The sequence below is a fragment of the Plectropomus leopardus genome, chromosome 15, assembly GCF_008729295.1.
Source record: "Plectropomus leopardus isolate mb chromosome 15, YSFRI_Pleo_2.0, whole genome shotgun sequence".
NCBI classification, from domain to species: domain Eukaryota; kingdom Metazoa; phylum Chordata; class Actinopteri; order Perciformes; family Serranidae; genus Plectropomus; species Plectropomus leopardus.
Genome location: NC_056477.1, coordinates 19,464,906 through 19,491,459, shown reverse-complemented (window position 1 = coordinate 19,491,459; position 26,554 = coordinate 19,464,906). Strand labels below are relative to the sequence as shown.

The window sequence follows — 26,554 nt, the reverse complement described above, 5'->3', positions numbered from 1 at the left end:
CAGGGCGGCAACAAGGTCTCTTCTCTCCCGTGTGCAAGAGAGAGAAAGGCGAGGCTGTCCGGGGCTGCACAGGGCTGGTGAGTTTGGCAAATCTGAATTATAAAGAAGACAGGTAGGTGTCCAAAAATCAAGGCAAAAACTCCTAGAATCATAAACTAATTAAGATGAAGGCTGAAGCATTAACACAGAAAGGTTCACAACAAACTGGCGAAGACTGAAGAGGAAAGCCGGCCTTACAACAGGTGGCTTGTAATCAGAGTATATGATCAGCAGGTGTGTAAGGAGTGCAGCTGGAGAGCAGAATGTAGGTCAGCCACGCCCAGCCTGAGACACACACAGACAAGGGAAACTAACTGGGGACAAACATTCAACAAGAAGGGAGGGAAAAGCACTGGAGAGACAAGAGGAGAAAGACAAAGTGTCGCAGATCCTAATACATTTAACAACAGATAAACTATGAAAAAATGTGATGTTTTGTTATAGTTTTGCTGTTATTTAAGTGGACCCCAATCAGTCAGTAAATCTATATGTTTGTCGTTTTCTGTGGAGGCATGCAAGAAAAACATTTTATCTAATTCAAGGTAGAACGGCATGACTAACTGTTACACAAATGGTCGTTGTGTGGGTGAAAAATGTCTTTAGGCCAGGTGATGATTTTGTCAGTGGACAGAACAAGATGTAACATTTTATGTTGTCACCCAAGGCTACACTGTGGACTTCTTGCCCACCTCATGAAACATTTCACGGCTCAAACATATGACAATGTCTGTTATTCTGTGCTTAGAATATTAATGCTTAATTGGGTTTTATAATCCTTTGTATTGTTCTCTGACTTGAGATTATTAAACACAGTTAAACACTGACAAAACTCCCCATGTCAGTCTCTGCCTACTTTTGTATCAGCCTAACTGGTGTGCCTGCTGGGTTAACCACAACTGTAAACTGTGGAGACTGCATGTGCTACAGGAAAGAAATTCACATGCAAAGTAAAAAAAAAACCCAAAAAAACCCAGCAAAATGCATTATGCATATACAAGAAGGCAAGGATGAAGATGATAGCTTGAAGAAAGGATTTAATTAGTCAGAAAAATTGTCTTTGGCTTGGCTTTCTTTCATTTTTTAAGCATTTGTCGGTGCATTCATGCAGTGATAATATCAAAGAGAGGTGTAAATAATAAAATTAATGATGACTGAATGGTGATTTGTGCTGGCTTAATGAGACACTAGATAAGAACATAGTCATTAATGTTATCAATGCTTTTCCCACTATGACACCTCAAACTGTCTGCAGTGAAAAAACGCTCATTGTACTGTGTGTTTTATGCTTGCTCTAACTTTATCACCTTATTGCTAATTATGCTTAATTGGAAGGTGGTTGTGCATTTTCAGAATTATAGCAAAGGTGTTGCTAAATGGTCACTGATACATTGCTACCGTAGGTGGTTGCTAAATTGTTACAAGGGCGGTGCTAGGTCGTTGCAAATGGGTTACTAAGGTGTTTGTGGTGGTTTTGAGGGATTTTTCCTAAATTGTTAGTACAGGATTTGGTGTCTCACTTTGCTGCTCTTTAGCAGACTTCAGAGCTGATGAAAATTAATAGGGAAAAAGACGTTGAGTTTCCACATTTTCTCCAGGGTAAACATTATTTATTTCTCTAGACATCAAACATACCTAATTCTGCAAAATGATATTCTGTTAGATAAAAATATGTACATGCATTTATGTTTATGTTACACAGTACTTGACACCAATCAGCTTTATGGTATGGTAACTTAGTTCATGTTTACTCACTGATTAGCAATTGCAGATTTCACAGAATTAAAACAGTCCTCATAACAACTGCTGTGTAAGGTTTCACAATGCTGTCTTAATTAGATGTTTTCTATCACCCACACACCATATGCCAAAAAGTCATATGTGGGTGGATGTTTGGTTGTTTTGAATATGTAAGGCTATCCTTTTCCGGTGTTTATTTCAGTATTTATCTACTCTATACTTTGAAAATAAAACAAATGTATGCAGTTCGACTTTTTAAGTCTGTGTGCATCACATCTGGCGATAAAATTACTTGGTAGGTTACACTGCAATGTTTCAGCCATGGAGTGAATAAAACAAGATTTCAGCATAAGACTTGCGTTGAGGCAAGGCCACTGAACTGTATGCAGTGCTGACTCATTGCATACTGCACCTTTGGCACCTATTGATAAAATTATGTAATAGCAGAACAAGTTACTTAAAATGTCAAAATCAACATTTGTTCGCTATTAGTGTTGTGAATTTGTAACGCTAAGATAATCATAAACAAAGCATGCATATGGCTCAGATGTTGTTTGACTGATCAGTGTTGCAAAGAAACTGGAATATTTGTAGGCTACCACCATCTCATCTTTGAATTGCAAGAAATGTATATTAATAGAGAGAAGCCATTGCTCATAAAGTTTCCAGTATTCTGCTGCACTCTGCTGGTGGTAAATGACTAATACAGATTATAGAGCCAATGTCAGATGCTCTGTACACAATCAGAATTTAATCCTCAGACACAGAGAGGGCACAATTTGTCAGCTAATCAATTTTTCCCACTCCTTATATTAATATTCACCATGATGTTATGTTAGTGTTGGATCCTGTTTTAGCTTTCTTTGAATCATTCTCTGTGCGCTGAATTTTTGCACATATACATGGTTCTGGTAGCGAAATGAAACACACATGACGTTGGTGGCAAGGGATGGGTTTTCTCTTTCCATTTCAAGATAGCAGCCTTTCCTCTACTTGTTTGAGTCTTCATGCAAAACTTGGTTTCAAAAGTGGTTTCTTACATGTAACTGAAAAACATGGCCGTCTGTCACAAAAGGTTGACAGGGCGACCTCTGCCTCACCAAGTAGAGCATGCAGCACACGTAGGCTAAGTCCTTGGCAGTGGCATAGATTTGATTCCAACCTGTGGCCCTGAGCTGCATGTCATTCCCTCCTTCTTCCGCCTTTCCTGTCACTCTCTAGCCACTCTGTAATAAAGACAATATAAGCCCTAAAATGACCTTAAAAAAAGAATAGGTTGAGAAACATTGCCAGATAAAAAGAATATCCAGAGAAATACATTTTAGCATTTATTTATTCAACTATAAGCTACTCTATATAAGATGCACAGTGTATTGCTCTTTTATTTCTAAGAAAATAGAGACAGTCATGGTGAGTGACAATATGAGCATCATGCAAAAATGTTCAAGGCAAAAACTGCACGTTATATGTATGTATACTCTGTATTGGAGAAAAAGCTTAGAGTGAAAGGGTTGAAGGGAAAAAAAAATTAGTTCCCTGCGCGCCAAAGGAAGTTGTGTTGGCAGCATGTGATTATTACGTCACAGCATACTCGCTTGTCATTGGTGGAGACTCGTCTCTACTCCCACAACATCCGCGTGTGCCTTTCCCGCGAACGGGATGCTATAGTCTAGCTTGGTGCTAGGTGATGCATGGAGGTTCAGGATACCCTAGGCTCATCCCAACAAAACAGTGAAAACTGCCTTTAAACTCGCACATATGGCGAAGCAAAGCTCACTTTTCAATTTCTTCACCAAGTCTCCGACGGCGGTCTCCAAGCCGAAGCCGAGTCCCTCTCCGACCGAGGCAGACCTGCCGTCCTCCGTGGAGAAGTCCAGCTCCTCTCCCAAAGAGCAAGCTAAACAGACAGCGCAACAGCAACCAGCCAAGAGCAGCAAAGTTAAACCGAAAAGTAACGACAAGTCTGCAAAAGGGGGGTTCAGTAAACTATTTGGCGACAAGGCCTCTGCAACCAAACAAAGGTGAGTTAGCAATGATAATGTTGGGAGCAGTGTAATTGCTGGAGACACGTTTTGCACTACTTTTTCCTCTCTGCTAAGATTGTCTGCAAGGCCCCGAAAAGCTGATCGAAAGACGCAGCTCTTTTAGTTCATCGACTCATTCAAACCCGCATATTACTTTGCAACATTATCTTTTTTTTTCATTTAACAGTTGAATTGCTCGTGTTTATGATTGAAACTTTGCTTCAAATCACAAATGAGTTGATAAGTCCTGCAGATTATGCTTGCACGAGGTTTTATCATGGTCAAATCAGCACTAGTGCCTTTATATTAACAACCATACAGGATACAGTACCCATGACTGTTACTTAGCGTTTTTACACAATGTGGACTGAAGTTAGAGCCACGTGGGCTAATGCTGAGCTGTTTACTGGCTTAATGAACTCTTTGCATGGCGGCCCCTCCTCCTCTGCTCATCATTGTATTGCAAACATAACAATGCTGCAGGAGTCCAAGTGGCAAAATCGTTCTTTTAACATCAAACTAAATGTAGTAGTGTTCATAAAAAAACTTACAGTCAAACAACCCGCAAAAATAACATACATTATTACCAGAAGAACCTTTTTTTGTGTTCGTTTTTGTAGTCTTTCTGTAGTCTGTAGACTTTTTAAGTTAAATTGCAGAGCTTTAATTGACAGCTTGAAATGAGTGTTGTGCAACATTTCAGAAAATGTTTAATCTAAAATATGCAACTCCTTGCAAAAGAAATTTGACTTCTTCCTGTATAAATTTCCTGTGACAGAATTTCTTAAGTTGTAAGTCCGTTTAGTCAAAATGTAAAAAGCTTAATGGACAGTAGTTTGTTGCATGTAGATTTGAAGATGTGCTTTAGTTTGTCCATGAGGTTGCAGCGGTATAAGATCTGAACAGTACTATTACCATCAAAGAAAATCTAATGGCATACATTATCACACTATCATCATCATTATTATTATCATTTCCAATGGCCATTAAAGCAATGAAAACAGACAGGTTTTATTACAATTTAAATCTGAAACTTTTTTTTTATTGGAATTATGTCTAAAATGTCTGACAGCCAGTTAAGGAGGAGTTTGCCACAGTTTGACCTAACATATGACATATTACACACAATGGCTAGCAGCTGTAGGTTGAGGATTATTTAGGAATATCAGTAATGCAACCTTTCAAAGTTTCAACAGGTGGGATAACACTCTTAGTGGGGTGAATATGAGACTTTGTTTTTTCTTTCCTGCAGCAGTAACACATGCTCATTCAGTGCTGGTGCCCTTGTGTGGGCAAAACTCGAGGGACACCCCTGGTGGCCATGCATGGTGGTGCCCCAACCTCTGACTGGACAGCAGATGAGGGGTCGTGGTCGGGAACAACGCATACATGTCCATTTCTTCGATGAACCTGCTACCAGAGGATGGGTCAGCACCAAATATATAAGAGAGTACCAAGGTTAGAAATAGTTAGTCCATTAATTAATTAATTAATAATAATAATGATGTTAAATCTGTCTTTAATGTGCAATAAGCTATAGTTGGAGGGGTTATCTTATTTGTGCTGTTTTGTAGGCTCTGACAGCAGCGATGCTAAAACAGGAGGCGTGTTCTTCAGCGGCAAACCTGTAATCCGTCGTGCAATGGCGCTCGCTGATGAAGTTATGTTTGACAGCCCTGAAAAAAGATTAAAGATGCCTGTCTGTATGGATCCGTCTGATGAGGAAGAGGATGATGATGATGAAGAAGAAGAAATGGAGGTGATATATTCATTATTATTTATTGCTATGTTGATAATATTGACATTAAAGTCACTATTAATAATAACCATGTCATTCTGATGCCTCTTTCTAATCTCATCATGATACAGAATGGTTGTTATATCAAATCAGGTCAGTAATACAGGTTGCATATTTTTATTTTTAAATGTCCCCCTTTGTGCTTTTTTTAGCTTGACAAGTCAACAGTGACTGATGAAGAGGTCAGTGATGAGGAAGAACAGAAAAATGAGAAAGTGAAGCCGCCCAAGGTCGGTCGACGTTCATCCCGCGCTTCAACAGAAAAGGGAAATAAGGCCAAGCGCCGCCGCATAATCGTTGCATCTGACAGTGATGGATCAGATGAGGAATTCAAACCTGAACAAGCTGCTTCCAGCAGTGAGGATGAGGAGGAAGCAGCAACTGTAACCAGTGAAGAGGAGGAAAAGGAAAGCTCCCAAGAGTCAGAAGTGGAAAGCCCCATCAAGCTTGTAAAACGCAAACGTCCTGCAGAAAAGACTGCTTCTACAAAAGCAAAGATGCCTATTATGCAGTCTAACACCCCAAAACGAGCTCCAGCAAATATTGCGCTCGACACAAAGTCTCGTTTATCGGCGTTCTCTGCCCCGGAGAACTTTGAGAGCCAGACAAATGGATCAGGCACCAGTGGAAGCGCCACAATTTGGGACCATGAGAAGCTGGAGTGGTTGCAAGACGGCAAAAGGAAAGATGGCAAAAGGCGGCGACAGTCAGAGGATGACTACGATCCCACCACACTCTATCTGCCAGAAGACTTTTCAAACAGAAACACTCCTGGTATGCGTCGGTGGTGGCAACTCAAATCCCAGATGTTTGACACAGTCATTTTCTACAAGGTGGGGAAGTTTTATGAGCTGTACCACATGGATGCTGTGATCGGAGTCAACGAGCTGGGTCTAACGTTCATGAAAGGAACCTGGGCACACTCCGGCTTCCCAGAGATCGGCTTTGGGCGTTTCTCAGATGTATTGGTCCAGAAAGGCTACAAGGTGGCTCGTGTGGAGCAGACGGAGACCCCAGAAATGATGGAAGCACGCTGTAAGACCATGGCTAAGCCCACAAAATTTGACCGTGTGGTGAGAAGAGAGGTGTGCCGGATTATCACACGCGGCACCCAAACCTACAGCGTGTTGGATGGTGCTCCGTCTGAGAGTCAGAGCAAGTTCCTGCTGAGCTTAAAGGAAAAGGCTGAAGAGGAAAGCTCCGGTCGTTGCCGTACGTACGGAGTCTGCTTTGTAGACACATCTGTCGGTTATTTTCACGTTGGTCAGTTCCCAGACGATCGTCACTGCTCACGTCTGCGCACGCTCATAGCGCACTTCGCCCCTGCTGAAGTGCTCTTTGAAAAGAGTAACCCATCCATTGAAACACGCAAAATCCTCAAGGCCTCTCTGTCCTCTGCTCTGCAGGAAGGACTTAATGCAGGCACTCAGTTCTGGGATGCTCAGAAGACTCTGAAAACCCTTTCAGAAGAAGATTACTTCAGAGAGACTGCTGACAAGGATCAGGGGACAGGGAACAACGTCCTTCCTGCTCTTTTAAAAAAGATGACCTCTGAGAGTGATTCGCTGTGCCTTACCCCTAAAGAGGGCTATGAGCTGGCTCTGTCAGCTCTGGGTGGATGCATTTTCTACCTGAAGAAATGTCTGGTGGACCAAGAGCTGCTCTCTTTGGCCAATTTTGAGGAATATGTTCCTGTTGATGTTGAGCTGGAGAAAGCTGCTGGACCTGCCAGTTTCTTTGCCAAGACTCGTCAGCGGATGGTCCTTGATGGAGTGACTCTGGCAAACTTGGAAATCTTTCTGAATGGGTCAGGAGGAACAGAAGGGACGCTGCTGGAGCGCTTGGACACCTGCTGTACCCCGTTTGGAAAGAGGCTGTTGAAGCAGTGGCTGTGTGCTCCTCTGTGTAACCCTACATCCATCAAGGACAGACTGGACGCAGTGGATGAACTGATGGGAGCTCAGGCCCAGGCGACTGAGGTTTCAGACCTGCTGAAGAAGCTTCCAGATTTGGAGCGTCTCCTGAGTAAAATCCACAGCATTGGCACTCCCCTGAAGAGCCAGGATCACCCAGACAGCAGGGCAGTACTCTACGAGGAGGTCACCTACAGCAAGCGCAAGATAGCAGACTTCCTCTCAGCACTGGAAGGTTTCAAAACCATGCAGGAGATCATCACTGTCCTCGCGCCAGTTTCAGGTGAATCTCAATCCACATTGCTGCGTCAAGTTGCCAGTCTGAAAGGCGAAAAGGGTGGCCTGTTTCCCGACCTCTCTGCTGAACTGAGACGCTGGGAGACGGCCTTCGACCACCAGAAAGCTCGCACTACCGGTGTCATAACCCCTAAAGCTGGCTTTGACCCAGAGTATGACCAGGCTCTGACTGCGATCAAGAGCTGTGAGCGAGAGCTGCAGGACTACCTGGACAGACAGAAGAAGAGACTTGGCTGTAAAAACATGTCCTATTGGGGAACTGGGCGAAACCGCTACCAGATGGAGGTGCCCGACAGCGTCTCAGAGAGGAACATTCCTGAGGAGTACGAGGTGAAGTCTACAAAGAAAGGCTGGAAGCGTTATGTGACCAAAGAGACTGAGCGGCTGTTCTCAGAGCTGCAGGGATTCGAGGAAAAGAGAGACGCGGCCCTGAAAGACTGCATGAGGAGGCTCTTCTACAACTTTGACAAGAACTACAGAGACTGGAAGACTGGTGTGGAGTGCATGGCAGTGATTGGTAATTACATTCTTTTTTCTCTCGTTAATCAGCATTATTTTTGATTGCATGCACCAATCCATTTTTTCTAAGAGCAACACTTTGTGTTCTGTACTGCTTTTTCAATTTAAATATATCCCATGACACATTTTTGAATTGTCTTTCTAGGCCAAGTATGTGAACACATACAAGATTTTTTTTTTTTTTTTTTAAAATAAAATTAAAAAAAAATAATGCTTTCATTGTGCTTGAAAAGAAATCGGTTCCTCCAGGATTTTACCGGCTGTTTTGGGGATGGTTGTGGCCTGAGCTGTCTGATTTAACAGCACTGTGATACCCTTTCACATGCACAGATCCTCAACAGCAGTCACTGTCAGCAGGCTTGATTAGGCCACCTGTGCCTTGTTAGTCAGAGTGAAGCTCTCAGTTAGGTGTCTAATCTATTTTGTTTTTACTTTTGTTTCAACCCAGTTTATTGATGATAGTGATATATTTGTGGTTGCTGGCAGCCTTGGCTGGGGGGGGGGGGGTCAATGTGACTTTTTTTCTGCAGACTTCTGTATCTGAGCTTCTTTAACACATCATGTTGTTCACCAAACTCCAGCGCCAGCCAGCCACACAAAAATCCCACATTCATGTTGAGTTGCTGTTTGTAATCCTACAAGCACCCTTTTTAAAATTCCATTGCATGTTGTGATATTTTATGCAACGAAATTGTGGGGGCAAATGAAAATCACTAAAAATAGTTGCAATGCTTTTGTTGTTAAATTGCGATGATTGGATAAATTGCAAGGTCATGCAGAGTTCACACACCCCAGAGGGGACTGACAAATAGACATAACAGCTAGGGACAAGGATAACAAAGCTGAAGAGAAAGACGACAAAAGTATCATGTACATGATTCTGATTCAGAAATTGTGATGCATTTCAATTACTGCAGAACAAAACGGCGAGCGTTCTCATCTCATCCCTATAGTGCAATTTCCTTTGATTCTGTGGAATAAAAACTTGCTGCTGTCTTGTGCTTGTTAGTTTGCATTGCAGGTGTATGCTCTAAATACATTTCCTGCAGATGTTACAGATATGCTTCCATAATGTGTGTTTAAGATGGTGGTTTAAGATCTTTATGTCACTGAGTAATTATTCAGTTATTCCACTTGGCTGAGTTGACACTAATTAGTTTGTTTATCACTGTTATGGAAATCGTGCACTGGAGTTTGCTCCTGACTGAGGGAGAGATAATTGCGTAGTTTAATACGGATCTCTGGTGCAGTAAAATAATGTGCTTATAATGTGTTTTCCTACCACCAAGTCATCGCTCAGCAACAGGTTTATATTGTTTATATGTTTTAGTGTTAAGAGCTGAGCTGCAGAATCACCCCATGAAATGTTAAGAAAGCAGGTAGATAATCCTCTTCGGAGTTTTAAAGGATGACTGGTTTCGGTGCTTTATTTCTCTAAGTTTGATCACTAATGAACTGTCGGTTTTTGCCAGATGTGCTGCTGGCCTTGTCACGCTACAGTCAGGGCGGAGATGGACCGATGGCCAGGCCACAGGTGGTGCTTCCTGAGAGTGATGATCAGGTAGCACCCTTCCTTGACCTCATTGGATCCCGCCACCCCTGTGTCACCAAGACCTTTTTCGGCGACGACTTCATCCCTAATGACATCTACATTGGCTGCTCTGGCAGCAGTGACACTGATGAGGAAAAAGAGCATGCCTCTTGTGTCCTCGTCACGGGGCCAAACATGGGAGGAAAGTCTACTCTTATGAGACAGGTGGGTAACTTACACTATACTTACACTTAATGTAGCTGTTTACATTTTTGTTAAAAATTCGGCCAATAACAGACTCCAATGTGAGCTGGTCATAGCGTACAAAGAAAAAGAACAAGGAGAAGAAGTCTATAATAAACATGGAGGCCCTGAAGTGACTGTTGAGGGTTTAATTTTTAAATTATTGTGCAGTGACAAATGTGGAACCAGATGATGAGTAGGAGAAGAGTGAAGAGAAGAAGAAGTTTATGAAGTATTTTTATACAAAACAGGCACAGGCAGTGGGTGAATGAGACAAGGGCCTTGTCAGTCTCCACCTATGGCAATTCTCAACGGCCATGCGCAGTTTCAGATTGATTGGGCGACACACTGAAGAGAAAAATGGATGCAGACAGACAGATGGAGTTTACAAAAGGATGTTGATCTGGAGTGATGCAGAAGTTGCACTGAATTCTGATGCATGGATGTTCAGACAGAGATTGCATTAAAAAAGTCAGTGTCAGTATCTGATTTATGACTGCATATATAAGGGGCCCAAATCTGATTTGAAAAGGTCAGATTCCATGTGATTTGGGCTGTTCACACTGTCATTCCACAGTGTTTATGTAGCTTTATTGATATATAATGGTCTAACAATTATTTTAGTGTGTAAAACTACAAAACCTTAACAGTGACGGACTGGAGGTAATCTGAATTTCACGTGGACAATGTGCGGGTCTGTTTGAAGTCTCTGTCGGCCTGTACTTTGATACTGTGCTGGTCTTTTCTACAGTGCGGACTTGTGATCATCCTCGCTCAGCTGGGTTGCTATGTTCCTGCTGAGAGCCTGCGCTTCACACCAGTTGACAGAGTCTTCACTCGGCTGGGAGCCTCAGATCGTATCATGGCCGGTAGGTAACATGATGAACTCCTGCAATGTAACAAATAGGGGACAATGTCATCAGCTTTTCACCTCATCGGCTTGTACTTTCTAATATGTCTTCTTTAGGAGAGAGTACCTTCTTTGTGGAGCTCAGCGAGACTGCCAGCATCCTGCACCACGCCACTACACACTCGCTCGTGCTCCTTGATGAATTAGGTACGTCTTCGATGCTTACCAATGCTGATTCAACAGTGAACATCACAGGCGGTCTCCAAAGCGCTGTTTTGTTCTTGTCGTGTTTTTCGGAGTGTTGTCATTCAGGCGTGAACTGTTTGCAGGAAGGGGCACAGCCACATATGACGGCACAGCGATTGCCAGTGCTGTTGTGAAGGAGCTTGCTGAGAAGATCTGCTGTCGCACCCTCTTCTCTACACATTACCACTCCCTGGTGGAGGACTACGCCAACTGCCCTGCTGTGCGGTTGGGCCACATGGTGAGTACAGCTTTGCTGAACACCCTAAATACTGCACTGCAAGGGTGAACGGGAGCAGACAGTTTGGGAACGGTAAAATGTAAACAGCTTCATTGTAAAACTATTATTTGGTTAATCGGCTTGCCGCGGCAGTCTGTGTTTAACTGTTTTACACTGTGTTTTGGGCACAGACCAATTATGTAACTAACAACTTGCTGTGGCTTTTGCTTTTTCCATTGCTCCCTGCAACATTTTAAATTGATCAGGTTTCTATAAATGCCAAAAATGGCCTCTGTTTTCTTCTGTAGAAGCATTTGTGATTGACAGTGGCACTGCTAATCTCAAAAACACTGTGTTTCCTGGAACTACTTTATTATAAAAGTCAACTTGTACCAGATATATGCTTGAAATGTGAAGCTGCAGCAGGAGGAAATACATTACATGAGCAGGAACTTGATTCAGGGCTCTACAGATATTGAGATTAGTTTTTTTTTTCTTGCAAAATGTCACTTGTTTATTAATCGGTGTGAAAAATACCACAGCATGGCATCCCTACTGGGCAAATATGTTCAAAACTGTATTTGATTATTGCATCCTGTCTGTTTTACCTGATATTTTAAGGAACTGGAGTCAAAATTCTGTGTAAACAGACTTACTCATGACTTCCCTTTCTGTTATCAGTATATATTATAGTCTAATTTCTGATGGGAATTCACCTCTGAAGTCATATTCCTTGGTTTCATGCAGATCCTAGGTTTTAGGTAAATTACTACATAATTATCACACAATGTCTAACAGAAAAATCCAAACTCTGTCTAGCAATCAAAATGATTCTGCATCTTGTGTATTGAGTCTAATATGTTGCTGTTTCGTCCCTTTTAGGCGTGCATGGTGGAGAATGAATGTGAGGATCCAAGTCAGGAGACCATTACATTCCTCTACAAATTCATCTCTGGTGCCTGTCCAAAGAGTTACGGCTTCAACGCTGCTCGACTCGCCAGCCTGCCAGAGGAGGTCATCCAGTCAGGACACAGGAAGGCCAGAGAGTTTGAGAAGAGCACCATCAGCCTCAGACTCTTCAAGTATGTATGAGTATTTGGGTTAAAATATTATGTAGCGATATCCAAAGCAAGAATTTGAACTTGGTAATAACAAATGTCAAAGCTTAGTTGTGACTTTTTCCCCTTTTTCTTGTCTTGCAGGAAGCTCTGCCAGTATGCTGAGGATGCTTCACTGGGCAACACACACTTTGCATCACTCGTTCAGATGCTTAACACCCTGTAGTTTCAAAAGACGATTTGTCCTAATTTTGTTTTCGTATCAGAAGTTGTTTTCAAAACATGATTTGTTCTGAATTTGTTTTCGTCAGCGCTTGAAAAAACACTACTGTAATGATCTAATAAAGTTTATTTTTAAAAAATGACAATGTTTCATCTAGGAAATTAAACCCCTTTAATTCACGCTAGCGCCTACATAACGGTTATTGAATACTTCACAATATATTAAGTCTAGATGTTATGATACATGCATACATTTCAGTCTGTATGAGAACCCACAATCACCAGTACACATGAATGGGGAGGAGAGGGAGGGGGAGGGGCAATGGAAACCATATAGTGCTGTATATAGATACTTGTCTCAGCTTCAGTAGAGTAAAAGCCTTTTAAATTCTCCAGCAACATTGGCAAACAAGGGAAAAACACATCAAAATTAGCAGTGCTTTCACAAGACTTGTCTATTTTCCTTAGATCTAATCAAAGTGAAAAAAAATTATTGTTATCTAAAAAGAAAACGTATTTTAACAGGCCAAGAAGCAGCCTTTGTGCCTGTCATTGGAGACAAATACTGATTCTAACACAGGGCAAGATATAGATTATATAATCTACTTGACTGAAATTAGTGACACTTGATGTATCACTGACGGTACAACCATCCAAACATACTTGGATAACTTTTTAACAAATGCATAATAATGCCCTGACCAGCAATGTGTTTTTCAGTTGACAAGTATAGAAGAGGTTTCATCTTAATTACAATATTGCAGGTTCAACTAGATAAACAAACTTATTATACAACTGCGGCCTGGAGTAAAAAAGGAAAAAAAAAAAAGATTTTTGCCCCATGTCTTTTTTCCTGTGAATCAGGTCTTGCACAAAAGGCCAACACAAATAAAAAATAAACACAAAATATGCATAGATTATGTAAAACGGACAGTTAAGCTCCCTTACAAAGACAAACATTTACTATGAAGCTACTGTCAACAGATAAAACTATACAAGTCTGGTGAAAGCACATTTCAGCATCTATTGTTCGGTATTGCAAAATGTAAATGAGTCAACGTTGCTGGAGAAAATATTTAGTGTTTTTTCCTCTCTTTTCTCTGATCTCTTTCACAGAAAGAAGTTAGATACTGCGACATGTATAATTACAGCAATTCTAGGGTATAATAACCAAAAAAAATGAACACATTTAATAAAATAAAGACATTCAAGTACAGTAAGATTTTTGCATGAAAATACAAAACTACACAAAAAGCATTAAAATCAAATCTCAACATTTGTCTTGAGGAAAAAAAAAACAAAAAAAAGCTGAAGTGCTAGGTCATTTTTCCCGTACATATCATACGAGCACGTCGATTGCCCAGTGATGGAAGCATTGTTGTATTTGGGGCCTATGTTTTGCCTCCACGTGAGAAAAGTTGTGCCTCTTCTGACTGAGCGTCTGTCCACGAAGGGTCTGTACATGACTGCAGTATTTCGTTCTTCTGCTTCTCAAAAAGCAGGTGAGCCTCGGTGGCTTTTTGTCCATCTCTCACAGGCTTCTCTTGCTCGACCAAACCAACACACCCACAAACCCTGAGTCAGCTGCTCTTCCGCTCTCTCCCACTGATCTTTTTTTGTCAATAATTGAAGAAAAAGAAAAAGCGAGGCATCCATAATCAGACTTTTTTTTTTATCTAAATGTCTCCTTTTAGCATATTCATGTCTGAGTCTTTTTTGAAAATCACTGTATATGCTCTGTATTTTAGTTTGGATCTCCTCCGCTGCACAACTTAAAGTGTCTCGTGTCCGTTACTGCTGAAGCGCAAAGGGACCTCGGGTCTCGAGCTCAGTTGTGCTGCAGTGTATTGGACTCTATAGGAGGAGCTGAGTCATACAGTGTGTCTGTGTCGTGAGTTGGCTCTCCAGCTAACGTACAAGGATTTGACAGTGTCCCTGCACCACAGTCACAGAAGAATCTGTTGGTGGAAGCAAGCGGAGAAATAATTATGTTTAGTGAAATTCCATTAAGATACACAGGAAGAAAACATATCTATTTCTAATACTGCCCCTCCCTTAATTCACTTCTTCAGGGTTCCTACAGCTTCATGCGATTAGATTTAAGTCCATTTTAATGCCGCTTTGAATGCGATTTGAGACCAATTTTACAACAACCAAAACTGACGTCAACTGCTTAGGGACAGTTTTGTCAAAATATGTATTGTAACATAAAACATGACTTTTTGGTGACATTTATCGAGGGGATCTTAGCAGATTGCATATATTTAAAATAAAATATTTTTAAAAATGAATAAAATCAAAGATGTTAACCAGTTACTTAAATCCTATTTCCAATACATTTTTAAGAATTCTGAAAGATTTATTTAAGATATTTTAATACCTTTTAAGGTCTTATTTGTACATGAATTAATTCAGTGCCTTTGAAGACTATTTAAGGATCTGCGGGAACCCTGCTTGTCTGTGTAGTGTGTGTAGTACTTTTGTTTTTTAGTAATATGGGTCAAAAGAACTGACCTATCGTGTCTGATGAACTCCACGTCGTGTCCTTGGTGACACTTCTTGATGCAGTTCACACAGATGGCGTTGCGGTCTGTTGTGTTACAGGTGTGACACCTGCAGGAAGTCAAATTGTGCTTGTTAACAACCATACAGACAAACTGACGAACGAGAGTCACCTTGACAGTGAGGGAAAGCATAATTTACCTGTAGAAATCGTGCATTGGGTAGCTGGTGTAACTTGAAATCTTGTACAGGCACTGACCTCTGCTCACAGCCTTTTCAATGGCATCTTGATTGTTCATTATTTTATTATCTGGAGGCAAAGGGAAAACATATATCAGTAAACTACAGGCAACAGTTTTGCTAAGTGGTATCATTACCAGGCAATTCAGGGTTTTTTTTAAGAAAATGAGTCACAATCATTGTGAGAGAATATGAGGTTAAAAAGAAGGAGAGAGTACCTTTCATTGTAACATTGACACCAGATGCAAGAAACAATCCCCCGAAGCGATTGTTGAAGATCTGATTGCCCTCTAGGGTCGCTGTGGCATGATTGGTGATCTCAATACCTAGTAGTCAAAAAAATATATATAAATAAGTTAGGCAAACTGGGTCCCATTAAGGACTATTTGTTTACACAGACATATTTGTGAGGATCTGTAAATAATGATATTGCAGCCTGCGTAAAGGCGTCACCCACCTGCCGCGAAGCCGTCAAATATCCTGTTTTTCCGCAGTACAGGGTGGCTGTTGGTGCTAATGAGGACTCCTGCTTGGGCATTTCTGAAGATGTCGTTTTCTTCTAACAAACCTGGAGACAGAAAACAAACCCACAAATCACTGACGTGAAAATTTAACTGTACAAATGTCCTACCCCAAGGATTACTTTTACGTATGTTTGATACTTTGGCCACATTTCATATGAACATCTCACATTTTAACTTTAAATATGTATATGACAGAAAATAATGATAATAATTCGAATACACCTGATGAGTTTTGGTGAGAAACACTGAATCTAAACATCATTTATGTTTCTTTACAAGAAATCTCCATAGGTCCCCCTTCAACAACATTGATAAGTATCCTCCCATTTCCATACAATAAATTATTCACCTCTTCCTCCGTTGAATATACAGATCCCACCGTCTCTCCCGTCGTGGATCTTATTCCTCCGCAGAGTGGGGTTGCTGTCTGTCTTGATCCACACTCCTGCCATAGCATTATCAAAGATCTCGTTGTCCTCGATGAAGCCTAAGCCTGAAAAACAACAAATTCATGTTTCGTTATTAGGGCAACAAGGGAGAACCGCTCATCGTCAGATTTGTCAAACTGTTAATTAGCAACAGCCGCGGAGACTCTAAGGTCTCAACGAGTAGATTGATTCAGTCTTGGCAGAAAACAACCTCTTGGAGGGAAAAACACTTTAGAAAAACCAAACAGAAAAGATTTCTCTGCTGCTCACCTGAGTTGTAAACCAGAATGCCTCCATTCTGGCCTCCCCAGATCTTGTTCCGCCTGATCTTGGGATTGCTGCCAGTCCTGTCAAAAAAAGAGCCCACACAGGGCAATTGATCCACTGCCTCACTAATGCTGAATGCATTTCCTCGTTCGCCTTACCATCTTAACATCAAGACAACTAGCTCGAGGCTGACTTTATTGGGACATTTATCTGAGAATAATCCATTCAAACTTTCACAACACACAATAAAAATAACATAATTCATTGTCTTAAGGTCTTAAGGTAAATATTTGAATATTATAGCCACTTTCCACAAACCTAATTTGAACTCCGGAGTACATGTGATTGTAGATATCATTGTCTTCCAGGACGCCATGGCCGTTGTCATAGAAGTAGACCCCGACCTGGTAAAACAACAGTGAAAATATATATCAGCTCTCATTTATTCCTGGTACTAAAATGCATTTCATGAATTTGTATCAATAACACAGAGCTAACTGCATGAGATTTGGTTTTAGTTTACAGACAATGCCAGTCTGACATGGCAGTTTGTGTTCACATATATGTCATCATCGGTATAAAAATGAACATACCAGTGTAACTGCATCCCACCAGATAACAGTGTACATCTCATGTTTGTCACTTTCCATTATTTCTTCATCATTAAACTTGTAACAAGCATGTGATGGTACCTGCTTCCCGCTGTGTATCCTGTTCCTCCTCAGCACTGGCGTACTGCCCGTTGTCACCCACACTCCTGCCAGCGTGTTGCTGTACACCTCGTTCTCCTCTATGACGCCTTGTCCTTTTTCATGCTGCGTGATACAAAACCGCCCTACATCACTGCCATGTTTCTAAATTATAACATAACAAAGCTGAAGAAGTGAACAGTTTAAGATGTGAGACTGTTAAGGGGGAAAAAAGACATTGCTTGTGTAACTTTATGGGTTCATATTTACCACATAAATACCGCCATGCTGGCCGTCATGGATCTTGTTGTGCCTGACGATTGGACAGCTGTTTGTCCTGATCTGGATTCCTGCCAGGGCGTTACCGTAGATGTCATTTCCTTCAATGAGGCCTCGACCGTCACCGAAAATATAAACGCCACCTTGGTTGCCATTAAAAATGGCATTGCCCCTGTATTTGAAAAAAAAAAAAAGAATCGTTTTAGGACATGACACAACTGTGCTTAATTGGATACCTTTTAAATAACACTTTCAGTTTTAGTATTTGACCTTTGAAAGCCACGCCGCACTGACCTTATCGTGGGGTCACTATTAGAGGTGATCCACACCCCAGCAAAGTTATTTGCATAGATCTTGTTTTCGATGAACTGGCCGCGGCCCTTTTCATGCACGTAGATGCCCCCCGTCTGACCATGATGGATCTCACAACGAACCACTGTCGGATTGGCGTACGCCTTCACCTCAAAGCCGGCTATACGGTTCCTGTGGATGTTACAGCTTTCGAAGTAACCCTGGAAACGATCATGGAAATATAACATTACTGCAAGTCCTATCAAACTAATTTTCAGTCCATGAGCAACAACTCAGAGAACAACTAAAAACCGTGTGTATTCAACCCTTTACAAAACACTGCATACACACCTGAAAGCATCATATAATTGCGGGATTAAAGCAACAGCACACACACATCCACCATTAGTTTACTGTATCTTACCATGCCGTGGTCGAATGTGAAAACGCCGACGTCTCTGCCATGGTGGATGTGATTCCGTCTGATGATTGGGTTTCCATGGTTTTTAACCCAGATCCCAGCCAGAGCGTTGTTTGAGATCTCATTGTCTTCGTATATTCCCTGAATGACGAACCATGAGTAGGTTTAAGGCTTTGAGCATTTTCGTGTTATACTTTTATTTTATCGTACTATAACTTTAACCTTGTGTGTAAAAGTCTAGTCTAATCTCATTAACTGTTCATGACAAATGGAGAAAGCTGAGCTCTGCTGCTGTTGTTCAATTAGGTTAAAAGACCTACTGTATAAATATTACTGTAATATTTTGCAACATAGGTGAAAGGTGTATTTTACCTGTGCATGGTCAGTGATGTAAAGACCAACATTTTCACAGTCGCTAATGTTGCAGTGCTTGATTGTAGGACAAGCACCCTGACCGCTGACACAGACAGCCGACCCCACTGAAACAAGCAGGACAGAGATGTATTAGTGCGCAAATATGCCGCTTACAACATACAACAAAAAGAATTTCTGCCCCGTCACGGAAACATTTATTTCAGCTCAAAACATATCCAGTGATCACAACATGAATTGAAGGTCTGCCGGCATAATATAGAGCAGTGATTTTTGTCCTGTGAGCGCTCACAATGAAGGAGTGGCTTCCTGCAACCTCTTGTAATAAGTTTGATTTGACTTTGATTTTATTCTTCCAATCTATCCCATTATTCATTTCAACCCATCACATTTATCTTGTGACCCCTTTGAAGGCTATGAACCACAGAAGTAGATCAAAGGAGCTGCAGACATACCTGTGCATGTGCTGCGTATGATGCAGTGGTCGATGATGGGGCTGCAGTTGACTGTAATCTCCAGGCAGTGGTGTGCATTGTGGTGCTGGGCGGATTTATCGTCAGGATTGAACTGCAGCAGAGACAAAAACAGCTCTTTCATACAGAGTAAATGTACATACTAGCCAAGTTTTTTAAACAAATGTATGCATTATAAATGTAGCCTTTATAAACCCCCAAAAAAAACAGAGAAAGTTATCTCACCCTGATGGTCATGTATCCAACATAAGCATCTTCTGAGCCTTCCATGAATACAAATGTGGAGTCTCTGGTGTTCTCAATGATGACTTTCTCTGCTACTTTTCCAGGAGCTGCAAAATGATCCGAAAGGTTAAAGCTGGAGTGCAGAACTTTTGTCTCCCCCCTCTGGCTGTGAGAATAATTACACAAACACTGTTGACTATGCTTGCAGGTGAACTCACTGCATCTCTCTCTTCGAGTCTTCCCGTGCAATTATTTTGACTTTAATAAGCATTGTGTGAACTCGTTTGGCAAAAGCTTAAATGTAGCAGGCGATCATATGTAAAAGTCCCAAACCCTAGCTTTAAATGAAAGACAATACAATGAAACTGTAAACACGACTTCGCACACGTACCAGCTCCGATCATTGTGATTGGCGATTCGATGTAGATCCATTCATCTGTGTAGATACCAGAGTGGACGAATATCAGGCCGTCAAAGTGAGGCTCCTGACCCCCTCCAAGAGCATCCTCAATGGTGTCGTAGTACTGGACAAAACATCACAAGTCAGTTAAATGACTGGAGCATTAAAATAAAATTAAAAAATTAAAAATGTTTAGAAACAGTTTACTTACAAACATGTTATCTCTCCCTTTGTATCTGGCAGGATTACTGTAGAAGTGTTCTGCAAAGCCCGGCTTTACATGTGCTCCTTTATACTGTCAAGAAAATATTCACATGACAATTCACACATAAAGAACTAGAATAATTCATAATCAATCATTTGAGACAAGACATTGCACTGACATTGCATTTCGGACAAGATGAGAAAACTGTCACTAGAAAAAAATGCCTGAGAAACTTTGGTCAACAGAAAACAAACCTAAAGGTCAATATATCGCAAAGGAATACAATTTAAAAACAGTTCTCCTCTATCCACTGAATACTGAATGTCACCATTATGGCCTGTGGTGTTGCCCTTTCACATGACATTAGCTGTCGGTACACGGGAGGATTTAAAGTCGCACTGAAGCAACTTTTGGCAGCAAAAATATCGAAAAATATTAAAGGAAAGCGGACGGTGTAATCTGTATCTCCTGAACAGAACACTCCCCTCTAAAAGTTGATCAAGTACTGTATCATAATTTACTTTATATGGGAGCAACTTATGGTTAATGGTTCCACCCCGCATACCTTAACCTTCTAATAAATGTTCACATCAGTAGGTTTCATTATTTTCTAGTTTTGATATTTTCAAAGTGTGATATTGTTTTCATGGCGTCCTTTATTTAGGGCTGACGCTCTGGAAATAGCATTTGCCTCTTCTGGTGTCTAAAATAAAGGCCATAATAACAATCAAGAGCAGAGCAGTGTTCTGTATGCCAGTGTCTAATTTGTTAATGTAGAAAACTGCAACAATACAAAAGGTAAGACTTCAAACAGGTGATTTGGTGAATCAGTGAGCCTGCAGGAGCTTCCATACCAGCTGCTGAAAACTCTCCTTCCACGGGTTTGGCTGTTCATACTCCTCTGGGTTTATCTGGTAGAACTTCCCTGCCTCAGGGTGCATCATGGGTCGTGTGTATTCAAACACTTCCATGTACAGCCTCTTCCTGAAACGTGAAGGCACAACCATATTTAACACCAAATTCTCCTCTCATTTGCGTCAGAGTTTCTCATTCCACAATACAAAAGCTCCTGTACAATAGACTCAGAAGTCAAAGGTCATGTCCACATTAGGGGCCCCGACACACAACGCAGATAGTCAACCATTTGCATCATGGTCAGGACAGCCGAAATGACATGGTAGGCTGGTTTGCTTTCACTGCGTGTGCAAAATGTTTTTTGGATTGAAAAAACAGACTAAATTTTTTAAAACTCTTCTTTTTAAATCAAGAAGTTGTTCGTTCTACAGCTGTAAAAGAAATCTGCTCTACTAAAATTGATAAAGGAAAATCAAGTTACTATGCAAGTTATTTTGATATACTACAAAATAAAAAACAAGTGCCCTAATGACAATTTGACCAGTGTTTTTTTTTTTTTTTTGAAAGGCTGTCAATGGCCTGGCAGCATTATTTTGTTTCTGATCAAGGCAAAAAAAACAACATACATCCCTCTTGATTCAGCTGTCAAATGTGGGCAACTGTTTCAAATCAGATGCACAACATAATCAAAGGCAAATTAAAGGCACAATCAAAATCGATATAAATTGAAGAAGCGGCTGAGGGACTGTTATTGTAAGTGCCCTCAAAACTTTTGAACTAAGCATAGATTAACATATTTATAAGATACAAACGTTAAAGCTGCTGTTATACCATATATTAAACACACATAGTGAACGCAACAGTGTACTGGTCAAGAGGAAACATCATCTCACCAGAGGATGGGGTCATTGGCCAGCTCACTGAAGCGCTTGCACACACATGCTGCGCGGCACAAGTCCTGCTCCAACAGGTACGAGAAGATCTTTAGCACCACCTCGTCTGGAAGCTTCTCTTGCAAATACTGCTCTGCTGGAGCTGCTGGGAGGAGGACGACCAGGGAATTAGAATAAAATATATTCAAAGGACAGAGGTTTGGGTGGGGTTAGACAACCACAGTCATACAAGCGTATTTATAGCAAGATCATGCAAGGAACTAAAAGTATCTCTCAAGTCACAAAAGCAACACGCTGCTGCAGAAATGATGAGGACTCCATCTGAATATTAAGAAAATGTGATGATCTGAATTGCCGGGCATTATCCTAATTAATTATGTATACTAGTGTATTTGTTCATGAAAAAAAAGCTGCTATTTGTGTGAATTATTGCATCTAGCGTGCATCTAGACAGAGATGAAACAAAAAGACGTATTGTGCACATTAGGGTCATATTTGCTGTTAGGAAGAAATTTTGCTTTTTAAACAGATCACGTGGAGCTACTGGGAGCGCAACACGAGGCAATGTGACCATTTACTCGGACACCACAAAGCCATGTATGATGAATGGAAAGCTAGAAGCAAATGCCATCTAACAAGGCAAACATCTATTTCAGATGCTTTGGCAAGAGCTGCACCGTGTGAGAAAGACTCCAAATGCCACAAATAACAGACTCTATAATTTTTACTTTGTGAAACTCATGGTGCTACTTCATGTCTTAACCAACACGCATTTTAAAACGATGATCTTAACTCTTGAGAGATTGATACTCTTACACTTCTACTTTTCCCAGGTTGCAATCCCCGACATTAAGCAAAAGCCTGGACTAAAGGGTGAAAGTAGTTTAAATATGGTAGGACTACATAGCGACAGAGCCATGTGGTATATTAATAAACACATACTTTCTCATGCATTTGCAGATAAACAAACTGCCAGTGCCTGATAACTTTACTCGTTAGACATTTCCACCGGCTATTAGCTGTATGTGCCAATAGACCAGACTGGCACATGCGGTCACTTTGCAAAATGTCAAGGCCATGTCCATTTTTGGGCATCCTACAGATGTTTTTATTTTTAATGGGTGTTTGGGTTTTAATTTTGACAAGTTTGTATGTATTTATTTCTTGGTCAGCATACATTTGTTTTATAGACATGTCCAATATTTGCTTTGTGTCCTTGCCTGAGCCCAAGCATACGCAACACTTTGATACCTTTTTGTGAACATATTTTACAACAATAGCCAAAACAATATACATTCAAAACATTTTGTTAATTCAAATTAACCATTTCCGGGCCCGTGAAAACAGCTATTCTAATTTCATAACTTTTCTAGGAATTTCATGACCGTGGGAACCCTGACATTATATAAATCGGATACATGCAATACACAGACCTGTCATTACAACAACATTAAAGCAAAAGTGAAACATTAAATTTCACAATTTGAAAAGGAAAAAGTTTTCAACTATGATGCATTACTGCCCACTGCTAACTAACAACAGTGACTAACTGCATTTTGCCCTGATTCAGTATTTGATGAGTCAATACACTGCTCTCACTTTACTTATTGGAAAAGTGATGATTCCTTAAACCAACCCCTCACAACTTGTGGGAAACACACATCCACTCACATATCAAATAATGCGTTCCTAATTACCTGGTAAATCTTGACACTTTCCTGAAACTCTCGGGCGCTTGGGTCGGTGTCCAAAGTTTTCTGTGGTTGAAGTGGAAGCACCCTGTCAATAGACAAAAAAGTCAGTGAGACATTTAAGCATCAGTCATTTCAGTGCATTATTCTCTTGTAGGCATTTATATTATCTTTAAGGGAGCAATGGTAAAAGCACCTCCATGTTTGTCTTTGTCGGACACACTGTTCTCTTGGGTAGAGACTTTCTTCTAAGTTGGTAGGGACTATTCTGAGCTCCTGGACCGGATTCTTCTGCGACCATATCTGCAGGAACGTCCTCATCTGCATAGAGTGGAAAAGAGGAAAAAAAATGAACTTACAAAGCTATTAATAAAACCAATTCTAAACACAGTATGATATGCAACAGAGGGAATTAGATGAAAACCATGTGTTTTTGATGTGTTGTTAATACATGACATAGCATTTCAAATATGCTCATCAAGAAAGTGAGAAAGCAACTGGATATTCCTGAGGTTCGCTCATTAATATGACTAAAACACTGTGTATTCATTTAATCAGGTCTTTGATTGAACAACAGGCAATTTAAACTATCTACTTATTGTTTACAATGTATTATTAGATTCTGAGCCATCAGACACAAATAAGCAACAAACTATAACAACACATTAGCAGAAACAATTGCCTTAACAACAGTATTTGTCATCACAGCAAAGCCCAGAAAAAAAACAAAAGCAGGGTTTTTTTTTCATTACTTGCTCTGTATGCTCCAAATTGATTACATCCCCTATCAAGAGAGGATTCAATCAACAGAAAAAGAAAACAACCACAGCATCACTCCTAAGCTCAACCCGACATCTATTTGTGTGGCTATTCACCATGGTATGATGAGTTGATAGCTACCCCAGATGGGAGATGCAAACTCTTGTCTTCTTGTTGCTCTGGTTGCAGGGATGATTCTCCCCGGCTACTAGACCAGTAACCACTACAAACACTGTCTGTGTGACAAACTGGGCTGGTTAAAACAACTTCTCTGTAGTTGTAAATTGGAGTGAATTATAGGATTTCCTGCCTTGTTTGACTAAAACAAACAAAATGAAGACCAGGGGTGTATAAATGTCACAGCAAATGTACAGTGTAGTGTGAAACTGTCGTCAGTCTGTTACCAACTACACCATAATTTATTAATTTGATGTCATCTTAAAATGACAGCGAAGCTATGCTGTGGACATTTGTGCAGAGGGAAATGGGTACCATGGCAGGTCATGGCTGAACAAATTAATTGAGAGCAGGAGAAGCTCTCTAAATAACAAATGAGCAGGCCCTCCTCAATTACTGTTTTACCATTATGATCAAGTCATTACCTTAGTTTATATGTTTATAACAAATGTTGAAAGAACCACCAAGAGTTAATATTCTTCTGATGATTGTCACTCACTAAATACAGTGAGATCCAACATCACAACATGTCAATAGCAACCTAATAACGTTGAATTAAATTCAGCAACCAACCATTACTGTTTGTGATCGGTGCCCTCAGATTTCAGCCATGGAAACTATGATTACAGAGCATCCCTAGCTAATGTTTACTTTGAAAAATTGCAGTCAATATTCGCTTGCATTACACCGTCTGCTGTCACACAGCGTTACGGTAGAAATAAACATACTGTGAGTGAATTGTGACTGTAACGTTGTTACATTAATTACAAGCATAATGTCCACACACATTGACATTTCACCGTTGCAAATACTATGAAGAAGTGGCTTTTTTTCTGAAAACGCCAGGACGCAGATAGCTAGCCAAACATGCTAATAATAACAGCTATGCTAGCACAGGCTACCTCCAGTTAGCATGCTACGACAACTGGCGAAACCACTTTGTGTACCCTTCCCCTGCGTTTGTCACCCATGAACCAATCTAACCGCTGACTATCGCCCGCCATTTTCACCACTAATGTCACGTTAGCTGACGAAAAACAAAACTCAGAAGAGATATGAGGTCAGATACGCAAAAGACAGGCCGACTCGGGGCAAAAATCAAGCAAAAACAAAGCGCGGCCTGAATGCTAGGTACAAACACAAAAGCCTCGGTGTTTCCTGGCTACACAGCGACCCGTGAAAACTGCTGTTAGCTCCCCAGTGTCTTACTGAAACGACCAATACTCTCGTAATGCACGCATTACACATGGACACACATCCGTCCAAGCATGTAACACAGTTCGTCCCTACAGCTAGTTGTTTGACAAGCCGTCCAGTGATGCTAACGCATTACCTCTTTCCTGGTGGTTCCTCTCCGGCTGCACCGGGCGCGGCCTCGAGACTCGCCTAGGTCTTCTGCTAACGTTACTTGCTCTGACGGAGTTCATTTGGGGTGTTGTTAATCTTGAAGAAATGTCGAAGCCTTCACAGCAGAAGAGGCGACTCTGAGCACATCGTCTATGTCTTTTTCTTCAGCATTGCACGATCTGCCATCTTTAGCCGTGGCACCTGGAAAAAACGTATCGTTGTGTGTTATTCCCGTTCCTCCGCACTGGTGTTACGTCTAGCTCCGATCTACTGTAGCAGGAGGAGCCATAACAGACAAGCACGGTCCGTCAGGCCACAGTCACATCACATGGGAGGACCTCTCGCCGTCACGTCGCCTTCCCTTTCCACGGCGGCCTATTCAACTGTGATTGCATCTGCTTTCACAGATCAACCAGTCAACCATCTATCATGAGAGCAGTGGCAGGGTAAGTATTCAGATCCGTTACTTAAGTAAGAGTACTACGAGGCTATCACCCCGTGGAAATGCTCTGTCTCAAATAACAGCCCTGCATTGAAAATGTTCCTTGAGTAAAAGTATACTAAGTATAATCCGGAAAAGTAGGCTATTAAAAGTAAAAGGACGCAATGCGAATACATCTTAAAAAAGACTCCCCAAAGCTCAAAACTCTAAATACACACACAGAGACAGACAGACAGACAGACACTTAGATAGATAGATTTGTAGATGGATAGAGGATTCAAAATTATTATTTCATGAAAAATATAAAAACACCCCCAAACTCAAAATATAAAAAAGAAGAAAAAATATCATCATAAAAAAATCAAAAACATTTTAAAAAG

General features: G+C 40.9%; 2 protein-coding genes across 4 annotated transcripts; one reads left to right on the top strand and one right to left on the bottom strand.

Annotated features, from left to right (window-relative positions):
- The first annotated feature begins 3,417 nt into the window (after nucleotides 1-3,417).
- Nucleotides 3,418-13,125, top strand: msh6 (mutS homolog 6 (E. coli)). 2 transcript variants are annotated; one of them, XM_042501634.1, is made up of 10 exons: nucleotides 3,418-3,797; nucleotides 5,056-5,258; nucleotides 5,375-5,559; nucleotides 5,751-8,325; nucleotides 9,800-10,083; nucleotides 10,853-10,970; nucleotides 11,069-11,158; nucleotides 11,281-11,435; nucleotides 12,297-12,496; nucleotides 12,617-13,125. In XM_042501634.1, exons 1-10 carry the CDS (start codon nucleotides 3,535-3,537, stop codon nucleotides 12,696-12,698), a joined length of 4,155 nt encoding a protein of 1,384 aa, XP_042357568.1. In that variant the 5' UTR covers nucleotides 3,418-3,534; the 3' UTR covers nucleotides 12,699-13,125. The 2 variants fall into 2 exon arrangements, with proteins under 2 accessions (XP_042357568.1, XP_042357567.1); XM_042501633.1 differs by having other exon boundaries at nucleotides 5,053-5,258.
- An 814-nt stretch (nucleotides 13,126-13,939) lies between these two features.
- Nucleotides 13,940-26,037, bottom strand: fbxo11a (F-box protein 11a). 2 transcript variants are annotated; one of them, XM_042501635.1, is made up of 22 exons: nucleotides 25,719-26,037; nucleotides 23,646-23,770; nucleotides 23,456-23,537; nucleotides 21,759-21,903; nucleotides 20,865-20,994; nucleotides 20,017-20,100; nucleotides 19,797-19,929; nucleotides 19,406-19,512; nucleotides 19,163-19,274; nucleotides 18,708-18,814; nucleotides 18,339-18,476; nucleotides 17,918-18,135; nucleotides 17,615-17,795; nucleotides 17,348-17,470; nucleotides 16,974-17,059; nucleotides 16,659-16,735; nucleotides 16,310-16,453; nucleotides 15,894-16,004; nucleotides 15,655-15,762; nucleotides 15,398-15,506; nucleotides 15,209-15,307; nucleotides 13,940-14,652 (listed from the first exon to the last, which is right to left on the bottom strand). In XM_042501635.1, exons 1-22 carry the CDS (start codon nucleotides 25,810-25,812, stop codon nucleotides 14,523-14,525), a joined length of 2,643 nt encoding a protein of 880 aa, XP_042357569.1. In that variant the 5' UTR covers nucleotides 25,813-26,037; the 3' UTR covers nucleotides 13,940-14,522. The 2 variants fall into 2 exon arrangements, with proteins under 2 accessions (XP_042357569.1, XP_042357570.1); XM_042501636.1 differs by having other exon boundaries at nucleotides 21,759-21,900.
- Between the last annotated feature and the right edge of the window lie 517 nt (nucleotides 26,038-26,554).